General features: G+C 43.4%; 2 protein-coding genes across 2 annotated transcripts; one reads left to right on the forward strand and one right to left on the reverse strand.

Moving 5' to 3' along the window:
- Window positions 1–1,043: 1,043 nt before the first annotated feature.
- Window positions 1,044–1,805, reverse strand: LOC117846341 (alpha-amylase inhibitor 4). Its single transcript, XM_034727484.2, has one exon. The coding sequence runs from the start codon at window positions 1,572–1,574 to the stop codon at window positions 1,128–1,130; it is 447 nt and encodes a 148-aa protein (XP_034583375.1). The 5' UTR covers window positions 1,575–1,805; the 3' UTR covers window positions 1,044–1,127.
- A 3,135-nt stretch (window positions 1,806–4,940) lies between these two features.
- LOC117845836 (uncharacterized) lies at window positions 4,941–8,386 on the forward strand. The gene is made up of 2 exons (XM_034726922.2): window positions 4,941–7,894; window positions 7,979–8,386. Exons 1-2 carry the CDS (start codon window positions 5,053–5,055, stop codon window positions 8,323–8,325), a joined length of 3,189 nt encoding a protein of 1,062 aa, XP_034582813.1. The 5' UTR covers window positions 4,941–5,052; the 3' UTR covers window positions 8,326–8,386.
- The last annotated feature ends 3,973 nt before the right edge of the window (window positions 8,387–12,359 follow it).

Raw genomic sequence — 12,359 nt, forward strand, 5'->3', positions numbered from 1 at the left:
AATTATTTTTTTGTCGAGTGTAAAAAAAACACTAGGCAAACCCCCCTCTTTGCCGAGTGTTTTTTTTGACACTCGGCAAACCCCCTCTTTGCCGAGTGTTTTTTTGACACTCGGCAAAGAGAGGGCTTTGCCGAGTGTTTTTTATTTGACACTCGGCAAAGCCCCGATTTGCCGAGTGTTTTCTTATTGCCGAGTGTTTTTAGCTTGGCACTCGGCAAAGAGCTTGTTTGCCGAGTGTCCGAGAAAAAACACTCGGCAATAAGAAAACACTCGGCAAATTTAAGGTTTCCCGTAGTGGACCTGTTGTATATGAGAGCAAATATTTGTGTTATATTTCCTAGCAAAGTTGGAAACGAGCTTCTGCTTAATCATTATTGCTCAACGGCAAGGTTCCGGATGTTTGAAAAGTTCATATATTTCTATCCTATGCAGATCCTCCTCGATCCCGTGTCTGTTTACTCTTGCTTAGTTCTGTTTACTCTTGCTCAGGTAGGATAGCATGATTTCTAAAATACTAGAATCATGTGACATTTAATTTCCCACCAAAAACAAATCTTGTCCATCTACCAAATTGCACCATGACAATTAGGAATTGTCTTTGTATTTATTTCCTTATACTCGAGCACATGTGTTGGTGTTTGATTTGCTTCATGCATGTTTATCTTGGTTAATATTTCCAAACAAAATATACCGAGTTGTCAATTAGGAATGGTATTTGTATCCTTTTCCTTATACCCGGCACATATTTCGTCAAATCTTAAAAGGCTCTAATATTTCCTTTTGGTATTAATAATAATTATTTGTCATGTTTTATTCATACACATGCTTGTGGCACGTGCACTTCCACTAGTTCCTAATAAAGGAAGTTTTTGTTTATTGTTCACTAGATGAGGTGACGGCTCATAGTCGATTAGAGCCGATACCAATGAGCTTCATGTCTCACTCTCTGTCTTAGGAGGTGATTCATCAACACCTCCACCCCCCCCCTCCCCCCCCCCCCCCCCCCCCCCCCCCTCCTCTCTCATCATCACTTGATCCAAATTCATGAATAAGCTACATCAAACCAGCTGACACAATTCTCCTTAAATTTTATTGTTCACAATTATTCCACTCCATGACGCCACGCTTCAGTACGCCGACACCGCGCCGCCCCAGTGCTCCCCGGCGAGTTCGTAGCACATGCCGCCGTCGACGGTGGGCAGGTCGCACTCCGCCTGCCTCGTCAGCCTGCGCGCGAAGCTCCTCTGCGCCTCCCTGGAGCATCCCCGGAAGCCCTGGAGGCGGCCGGGGTTGCCGTCCATCATGAAGCCCAGCGCGGCGCACCGGCACCGCGACGGGACGGCGGCGAGTTCCCGGCAGCACCGCTCCTTCAGCACCGGCGACGGGTCACGGGGGCCGTAGGGCCCGCCGAGCCCGCAGGTCCGGCTCACCGCGTAGATGCGGCAGCTCGGCACGGGCGGGACCGGGATGGCCATCCCGGGGGCGCACGCCGTCGGGTCGGTGGTGGCAGCGCAGGCGGCGAGGAGGGAGAGCAGGACGGCGGCCGGGAGGAGAAGACGATGGCCGGACGCCATTCTTGCTGCTAGTTGCTTATTGGATCGATTTCCTGATGCACTGTGTGTATTATACCCAACCCAAGGGTGTACTTGTACGCCTTTTTGTTTCCTGGAATCTTATGAAACTTGGATTTGGATGAAAATTAAACCTCTGTGATGATGAGCTGGAGTTTCGTCGTGAGCTGCAACAGAATTTGGGTGCATTTTTGCAATTAATTGGCACCATGGAAAACTTTGCAGCCGCTGGAGTTCGACTTTTCATTGTCATTTGTCCATGATGTATACGTCGTTTACCTGCAATCCATGGCCAAGGGTACACTTCTCCTTTTTCTTTTTTCTCCCTTGATTGATCTCTGACTATAAAAAGTGAACTTTGTTGGAAGAAAATCAGGGGATATCTTGCAAATGGTGTTATTTCTAGGCTGATCGATGTGAATTCTTTTTTTGGAAAATTGATCTGTATTAGGTGGTTCCATCTGTCATTATTAAGTATCATGAAAATCATAAATTTCTGGTTCTTTCATCATGCATGGAAGCCCTTGTGTGACCTTGCTACCTATACTTAGGATGGAAGATGAAAGATTAAGATTGGAGAAATCGAAAATACTACTCCAACAAAAGAGTAAATATTAATGAGAAATCAGAAACAATTGCCAAAACTTGTCTTTTGTATACGTACTTGCAGGCTGCTCATAGATTTGAACATTATGGTAAGCACGGTATTTTTCTAGTAACAATCCACTTTACTAGCACAGTAGCACTATGTTTTTCTCCTAATACTCCACTTTATTGATGCAAAATTTTATTTAATTTTACATACATGCATTAGAAATATATCAACGGAACAATGAACTTTCACTGTCAGAACTAACATGTCAAAATAATTTCTTCAATAATCAAAACTAGTTGAACTCATATCAGATGGAAAATTTAAAAAAACATACTTCATTACCATTTTATGTAATATGTGAAAAGGTACAATTTACAAGTGTGACATCGAGCACTGTAAAATTTTTTGATGAACCATAGAATTTTACTATCAAAACAATTCAATGCACACCACTAAACATGTTCCATATTCTACAGGAACCATTGATTATGTGATCACGAGGCCATTCAAATACAGTATCAAAAGCTATTGGAATGTGCAGCAAAACGCGCAAGAGGGGGGATAAAAATACCGAAAGAAGCAAAAATGAAGAGAACGAAAGTAGACACTCCAGAAAAAAAAAAGGCATACCTTAAGAAATTGGAGCGCAGTTTTAAAAGAATTTGGCCCATAAGAACATTGCCGACAATAATAAGTCCATTAAGGAGACCAACCATATGGGCCATGTTGCAGACAGCACAACACGAAAGAAAAAAAAATCTTCTCCAAGATTGAGCCGCTGGAAATGTCTTCCTCTCCGCAGCGCGAATCGAGCTGTAGGCATGACTTCCAACGCGTGAACTTGCAAAGAAGGTCTCTTCCATTTCCATCTATCTTGCGTGCTGGGGTGAGCTTATTGAAGTCTTCGAGTCCATCAGTCTCTCCTGTTCCTGAATCTTCCTACAGTACCGTACTATCATATCCCGTGACGTGCACGTCGTGCATCAATGATGCAAGTACTCTCCCTGGAGGGGAACATACAATGTTGACCTATGCACTACATGTATGAAGCATAGCAAAATCACAGTAGCATGGAATTATCTAGCAATATAAATTGACTAATGCCCCCATCCTAATTTTAATAGGACATGAGTAGATAAAAAAGTACATGAGCATCCCCATCCATACCGTGTTATTTTGCAAAAAGAATCATATTTGAAGGGCCAAATTCTACAAATGACTAGTTAATAACAAAAGTAACCTCATAATTGAAGGGTCAAATAGATCAATGGTACCGTAAGGATCCTTACTCCATGATCTTTTCAAATGACTGAGAGTAGTTGTTGTTCCTTTTCACAATTTCTTGTGAGACGGCCAACAGCTTTCTAGTTTAATATATATATTTGAACATTATGTTCCTCGAGAATGAAAACAATTAGCAACTAGGAATTCGAACCAACATTTCCTAAAAATACGTTGGCCACTCGATAAAAAAGCTCCGGGGTCATCTAGTTCCTGAGACCATTTTGACATATTCTATGAACAATTAAACACTGACCGTCACCATTTTGACTAAGCTCCAAAATGTCCTCGCAACGTATGAGGCAATCCAGACTCCAGTGATCCCTTTCTTTGATTTGCTTGGTAGCTTGAAGTATTGATTACGCATACACTTCCCTGCGGCATTTGGAAAACTCATGCAGTTAGATTGTTAGAATTTTATCGGGTGTTTGGTTTGAGAAGCCTCCTCATCCTTGATGAATTGGCCCGTTATGAGTCAATCCAAAAAATTTTGGTTGGATGACTCCAGTCCCTTATTATTTGACACCTTACTCTTGTAACACCATATAATAGTAAAATTCTACGAAACCACTGAATTCCATGCAACGTAGGTATGCAAATCCCACATCAAAGGGTTGTGTGATTTGCAATACACTGGACAATTGTATGAAAGAAACTAAAAATGGGCACATGCACAATTTATGGAAAATATCTCAATTCTAGAAACTAACATTTACAAATCAGTTTCATTGCAGGATAAGTTGCTTCTAATTTACCTTTTTTTCTCAGCTGTAGTTTTTCGTCAGCGATGGTTTCTTAGACTTTGAATAGAAGAACCTCTTGATGCAAGTTTTGGTCAAGTAGTGCACCGATTGACAATGCAAATGACAATTTAATGCGTAATCACTCGTGTGACTGCACCACTGATTGACACTTAAGGACAAAAGTTGGGCATGCGTGACTGTTTATACTTTAGCTACTCATTTCACTGTTTGTCAAATTGATATGGTATTGTAATTTAATTTAACTTTAGACACTTAAGGACAAAAATAATGGATTGTAATTTAATTTAACTTTTACATGGTTGTAGTACATACTATGCTATGGTATTTAGTTGGGAGACCTTTGAAGCTTCCACTTGTTTTCTTTTTTTGCAAACTGACATATCTCAGTTGATTAGGTTCTTCGCGTTGGAACCTCCACCCGAGTTCAAGTAGTCTTAAACTTAGTACATGTGCTCGTATGTTCTTATATTTATTATATAAGAATTAATTATGTTATTATCTCAGTGGTAAATGACGCACCCGTCAACAACGATGCATCTACGGTGACTTCCGCTCATCAATCTCAAGATCCCTCGAAGGTGCTCTGTGATTTATGCTTGTGTTCATAAGGGTAGATATGGCATGCACGTATATAAGGGCCTAGTTCTTCTGGCTGTGTTTGGCAAAAAAGAAAAATCTTATACATAGTTTTTGAAGTGTTCTTTCAGATTTCATCGAGTGGTTGGTTTCGACGTCATATTCTCCCCGGCTATAAATATACCCACACCCCTTGCAGCTGTTCAGGCCATTCACTCAAACCAATTAGACGGTGTGACCTCTCTCCCTACCTCAGAAAGAAAGCATGGGGGCCCTGCGCAACAAGGTACAGCTCCCACTAGCACTAGTCCTCGTGATCCTGCTCCAGCCATGCCTCCCCTATCTGCAGGTTGATGCAGCTGCGCACCATGGCGGCGTGTCTCTGCGATCCCAGCAAGCAGCCCTCCTTCAGTGGAAGACCACCATGGGAAGCCCCCCAGCGCTAGACTCATGGTGGCACCAAACCAGCCCGTGCAACTGGACCGGCGTCGAGTGCGGTGCCGTGCGCCATGGCCACCGCAGACCGCTGGTGGTGACCGTCATCTCCCTGCCACACGCCGGCATCGAAGGCCGCTTAAGTGAGCTCAACTTCTCCGCGCTCCCATTCCTCGCTTACCTTGACCTCAGGTACAGCAGCCTCCATGGAGAAATCCCGCCGGCCATCACGTCGCTATCTGCACTCTCCTACCTCGATCTCACTGGCAACTTGCTCCATGGGTCAATACCGTCTGATATCGGCAACTTGGGACGCCTCAACCAGTACCTCGGGCTCTCTTTCAACAACCTCACCGGTAGTATTCCAGCGTCCTTTGGAAATCTGTCTATGCTGGTTGATTTTTCCATCCACCAAAACATGATCACTGGGTCGATCCCAGAAGAGCTCGGGAAGCTCACCAGCCTAGAGTATTTTGAGATAAGTAGCACCATGGTAACTGGCCGAATACCTGAAAGCCTTGGCAACCTGACCAAACTGAACCTCCTCTACCTCCACAGCAACCATCTCTCAGGCCCCATACCACCTTCTCTAGGCAATCTTAGGGGATTAGGGGATCTTCAGCTCTATAACAACCGCTTGAGTGGCGGAATTCCAATAACTCTGGCAAATCTCACTAAGCTGAACACACTTTATCTCAATGAGAATGAGCTCTCAGGTTTAGTTCCACAAGAGATAGGAATGCTGCGCAATCTAAGCAAATTGGTACTCTCAACAAACCAACAAAGTGGCACCATCCCTTCTAGCCTAGGGAACCTTACTAGGCTAAATCTCCTTGAACTATCCGAAAATCAGTTTGTGGGCTCCATCCCACGTGAGGTAGGGGACATGTTGAATCTCTACATTCTCTCGATAGATGACACCCAGATTTCCGGTTCAATTCCTGCTACTTTTGGGAACCTCACGAGCTTGAGAAAGCTTTCACTGTTTGATAACGTGCTGTCAGGTCCTCTGCCTCCAGAGTTTGCTAACCTTACTGGTCTAGTTGAGCTAAATCTAATGAACAACTCTCTCTCAGGGGAACTGCCCTCTGATGTATGCAAAGGGATGAATCTTCAGGATTTCAATGTCGCTAATAACATGTTCAGAGGCCCTATTCCTCGAAGCCTGAAAACATGTCGGAGTCTCAAGATGCTCTTCATAGCTTACAACCAGATAACTGGAGATATATCTGATTTCGGACCATACCCATATCTCATTGATGCAAACTTAGAGGCAAACAATCTTCATGGGCATTTGTCGAAAGCCTGGGGCTTCAGCACTAATTTAACCTCACTGGCAATGGCAGAAAATATGATAACTGGAAGCTTGCCATCTTTATCGAACCTAGTGAAATTGGAAAGGCTTGTACTCCACTCCAACAACCTAACTGGCAATATACCACCAGGATTAAGCACTTTACCCAACCTATACCAGCTCATATTAGCCCGAAACCAATTGTCAGGACATATTCCATCTGAATTTGGTCAGATGAAAAACTTACAGTACCTTGATATATCTAGGAACAGGTTGAGTGGATCCATCCCCAACGAGCTGGGGAGTTGCACTAAGCTACAATCATTGATGCTTAGCCACAATAACTTGAGTGGCGAGTTGCCAATAACCATTGGTAATCTAGGGAACCTGCAGATTGTGTTGGATATCAGTGACAACAAACTTATAGGCAGGCTACCCGCACAGCTTGGGAACTTGGCGATGTTGGAACTCCTGAATCTCTCCCACAATCAATTTAATGGGAACATTCCATCCTCCTTTGCCAGCATGGTTAGCTTGACAACACTTGATGTGTCATACAACAACCTGGAAGGGCCTCTTCCAGCTGGACGACTATTCCATGATGCTCCAATAGCATGGTTCCTCCACAATACAGGTTTATGTGGTAATCTCAAAGGCCTGCCAACATGCTCCTCAACTGCGATATTGGAATATCACAAAGGAAGAATTCAAATCATAGTATTATCTATTTCTGTTCCCATGTGCATAGTTATTATTCTCACAATTTTTTGTGTCATTATGATTACTCAAAAGAGGAAACAACCACAAAACGACATAGCCATAGATAGAAGAGATGTTCTTTCAGTGTGGAATTTCGACGGTAAACTAGCATTTGAGGATATCATTCATGCAACAGAAAATTTCAGTGATGGGTACATTGTTGGATCAGGGGCTTATGGAACTGTCTACAAAGCTCACCTTCAAGGGGGGCAACTGGTTGCAGTGAAAAAGCTCCATCCCATTGAAGAAGAGATGGGAGACGAAAAGAGATTCCTCTGTGAAATTGAAGTGCTGACAAAGATCCGACATCGGTGTATCGTGAAGTTATATGATTATATTGATAGAGGGAACCTTCATGAGACATTGGAAAATGAAGAGCTAGCAAAGGAGCTAGATTGGAAAAAGCGGGCTGCCATTGCAAGAGATGTGGCTCAAGCTATATGCTACTTACACCACGAATGCAACCCGCCAATAATCCATCGTGACATAACCAGCAACAACATCTTGCTAGATGCAGCATTTAAGGCTTATGTTTCAGATTTTGGCACAGCAAGGATTCTGAAACCTGATTCATCGAACTGGAGTGAGCTAGCAGGGACATATGGTTATATAGCCCCAGGTGTGTGTCAGATTCTTTTCCTATGTATTCACTTTGTTTTCTTACCTGATTCCGGATCTCACCCTACTGCTTTCTTTTCTGTAGAGCTTTCATACACATCGGTGGTGACGACAAAATGCGATGTCTACAGCTTCGGTGTGGTCATGCTGGAGATTGTGATGGGGAGATATCCAAGGGAACTGCAATCACTTGCTTCTGTGGGACAGCAGCATAAACATGCAATGGATTTTCTGGACCAGCGCCCATCAACACCAGCAATGGTGGAGAACGAAGAAATAGCTCTGCTGATTGAAGTGGCACTTTCTTGCCTGCAAACTTCTCCTCAGTCAAGGCCAACAATGAAGAGTGTCTATCAGAAACTCATTCACGATCACCCTTCTAGTTCTTTTGCGATACCTTTCGATACACTAGAAGAAACAGCTGACCCATGACGAAGTGGTCACTAGAGTATATTACTCAATACTAGTAGTATTGAGTAATAAGGCCAGCGCGATGGTGTGGCCAACATGTTGTACCAAAGCAAGGATCCTTTTACAGAGTATGTTATTATTTTCCTTCTATAATAGTTTTGTGTGGCAAGATTGATCTTCTCTCTAAGATAAATGATATTTTTTACATGTAAAATGATCTCTAAACATGGACAAAAGGGAGGGCACTGTCATATGGGAGTTCAATCCTTAATACGCCTAAAGGAGCATTCAACATTATAGTCTAAGAATTATCTGTAGTGCAAGGATGTGCAGTATTTGCTCTGCGTATTCACTACTACAAAAAGGGTCAATACAAAGAGAATATTGGAAATGGTGGACCAAAACACATCAGCTATCACACTAACTCTGACGGTTCTTTCTTTGGCCGTATGATACAAGCCCTGAAAAAGAACGCTTTTCTTAAGCCACCGTCAGAAGTAAGAATGAGTTTCCAATGCTAGTTTCTTAAAAAAAAACTGCCACTGGATGTGGAATTATTTCTATTGGTGGTTCACTAAGGAACTGCCGGTGAAAATCCTCCACCCTGAATTATAGGAACTCAAATTTCCTTATTTGGAACCTATCACAGGATGCTATGGGAAAGCGATCACCCCTAGCACCGGAGTTTTACACAACTGTTTTCACCAAGCACCATAAAGTATGGTGTTTGAGAAATCTTAATCCATTGATTCTTCGGCTTTGAATTGTGGCAGTCCGGTTCATCGCGGTTTGACACCGCAACCTCGCCATCTCTCTCGTTGCACCTTCCGCCTCCGCCACACGCACATGTTGCCTTGTCATCACCCCTCCGGCCATCCCACCACAATGCGCTACCACCTCCATAAGTCACCATACGTGCCACCAAAAGCGCACCATCCTTACGGCTGAATCTGCTGAGGTTGTGCCAAAACCCTAGGTAATGGTTTCGACCGCCAATCCAAATTACTAGCAATCTTTGCTAGCTCCAATCGTTGGCGTTCTGACCATCCACTCAAGTGCCTATCTCTTCGATTCCTAGCTCATGGCGGTGAGTCTTATTCAAATTTATCTCAAATTCAATATAACTCTTTCAAATCTGAGGCAAAATTCATGCAATTAGATGCTTCTCTCTACAATTAGGGTCCCATTCATGCAATTGGACAGTGTGCTAAGTTAACTACATCGAATTTTGTGCAATTCCCTATTTAGTGCTCAAATTCACTTTTAATTTGGTGAAATTCATTCAAATGTGCGCAAAGTTAAGGTTGTCCCATTCTATTTCATCATTAAATACTTAATAATATTTAGTTATGGCTAATAACATGTAGTCAGAATTAACTTTTTAGCTCGTTGAAAATAACAAAATTATCAATAAATATATATGAATTCTCTGAGATGATCAAAGTCTTCTGTACATTGAGCCGCTGCACCAACTTGCAAGGTCGTGCCAGCATCAATGTTCCATCCATGCATCTTTCATGCTTGTGTTGTGCTTGACCTGGCATTATTGAAATCTTTGAGTCCATCCATGCCTTCTATTGTTGATATGTCACATCTATGTACCGAATATATCTAGAGTTCATACCTTCACGTTAGGTGCACGTAGTGCATCAATACACTCTCCGGTCACAAGAAGATTGCATCTTTTTCGATGCTAACATAGTTTATAACCCACAATTTTGGCCGCTACTTTATTACACTACATTAATTTGTAAAGCATCACCAAGAAACAGTATTGTGAAACTACATTTCAAGATAGCATGCTTTTTAAATAAATTGTTAATATGTAAAATACAAAAGGGAACAGCCAAAGATTAAAGATTTAGTTGCATGATTTCTCTAAACGGAATGGAGAGGAAGTGTGAACAAAATATGTACCTCAATCGGTAAAATCATAGAAAGGGACCGGAGTGCTTCATACGTTGTGGGGGACATTTTGGATTCTAGTGATAGTGGTGTCAATCAATTTTATTGCTGATATATATAAACAGTGCCTAGACTTTGAATTATCCTTTAGTCAGTCAATAGTCGCCGACACTACCATCATTCTCTTTGAAGTTTGAACTACATATTAGCTTTGCATCACAAACACTCATAGTAAATTTTGAATGAAAGATGTGTAGAAGTGTTTCCACGCTATAGTGGGAACAAGGGAATAGGCAAGTAATTATTGGAGGCGACTCCTTTCCAGAGAATCCTAGTAGTTGATACTTCAGCACGAGGGGAATTCAAGGCTCTCAACGTATGAGCGGCCCTGCAGGGCAACCTAGGGTGAGCTTCCTACTCCCATTAGGCCATCCTTGAAGGACAACATTTCAAATCATACTTTCTTCAAAACTAGAGCAAAAACAAACCGATGGTAAATATGCGCAAAAAAACATGGACTGATGGACACGAAACAGGAATGGTGCCAGTGCAACCGGTGCAAGGTGCAACATGATCAATAATAATTACAATTATCATGATTTTGCTTTGCTGCATCATGTCGGCCACACACTGCTTGTTTGAATTTATTCAGTACTGAAGCACTAAATGAAACACACTGAAAAGTTCTTTTTTTTCTGTCAGTTCTTGGATTTTTGAGCTGAGGAATAAATCTGAAACCTATTTAAGCGTGTCCAGTGCAGCTTGTGCCTTCGAGCTAAATTTTAGGAAATTGCTAAGATCTGAATAATGAAGCGGGACCCCCTTCACATGGGAAGTTTATGCATTCTCTCAATTGTGTAATTTCGAGGTTCAGATTAACTGTTGCTGATTATACAATTTTCCGCACCCCTACAAGCAATTGGCAATTGCTACTGCATGCAGACTAGAACTATAAGGCTAAATCCATCTAGAATAAGAAGCGCTGTTAGAGAAACAAAGGAACTGAACAGTAGTTAGGGTTAGGAAAAGGTACAGTCACCGGGAGGAGGCCCATCTGCCTTCGGGGGCCTAGCAGGCGGTGCGAGAGTCGGCGTCGCCGCCGCAGCCGAGTCGAACGGAGACGCAATGAATGCTGGGCTCAACGCCGGCTGCGGCGCTGCTTCCTAGGGCCCGCGTCGAGAACTGTTTCGGAGCCGGAGGAGGTAAATCCGGACCGTGCAGCGAATCCGGTAAGATGGCGAGCAGCGTGCGCTGCCGGTGCCGGCGATGGCGCGCCCGCAGAGGAGATGGGTGGGGGCGTCGACGAGCGGTGGGGCGGAATGGGCCCCCATGAAAAGAATTGGAGCCTTTCATTTCTTTTCTCTCAGTGTTTGTTGTTCAGTGCACCTGATGGGCCTGCCAGTCCATCAGCCCATGTCGTCTTCGGCTTCTTTTGGGCCAACAACTCCGAAGACCATACTTCTTATTTGCAAAAGGAGACAATGTAAAATAATGGCTTTTCAAAAAAAATAAAGGGGAGACAACTGAATTAGATTTGAAAAAATGCAACTTACATGCTTCTCAAACCTCCTGATGGGTCAAGCGGCTCCAGACTATTAATGCTAGAGACAGCACAAGCAAACGACCCAGCAGCACTTCTTCCGTTATTTCTTGACGACTTCGATTGGGCTCACATCTTCACTCTCCTCAATTTAAAAAAGGGGAAAAAAAAAAGATAAAACTGAGCCGCACGCACATCGCCAACTGTCCCGACATCGAGCCCACAACTATACACAGCCCAAAACAACAAAACGGGGCCGCACATCGACTAGGCCGCGTCCCAACATCTGGCCCACAACTATGATAACAAGCCCGAAACAACAATACAAGGCCGCACACCGAGTATCGTTTGTCGCCTGAAGCCCCTCACGCGTGTAGCACACGACTAGCTAGCTTGTTTCGGCTACTTCGGCCTGTTATCCGATCTCAAACTCGGCCCATTTGATACGGATCGGCCCACGTTCGTTTTTCCTTTTTTCCGCAGCTTGGCCCATGCTCTTTTTCCTATTTTTTCCGCGGCTCGGCCCAAGATATTTTTCCCTTTCCCACAGGTCCACAGCCAGAACATGCAACATGCAACACAGCCGGACTCTCAAACCGTATGAAACACC

This window comes from Setaria viridis, chromosome 2 (assembly GCF_005286985.2).
Source record: "Setaria viridis chromosome 2, Setaria_viridis_v4.0, whole genome shotgun sequence".
Lineage (NCBI taxonomy): Eukaryota > Viridiplantae > Streptophyta > Magnoliopsida > Poales > Poaceae > Setaria > Setaria viridis.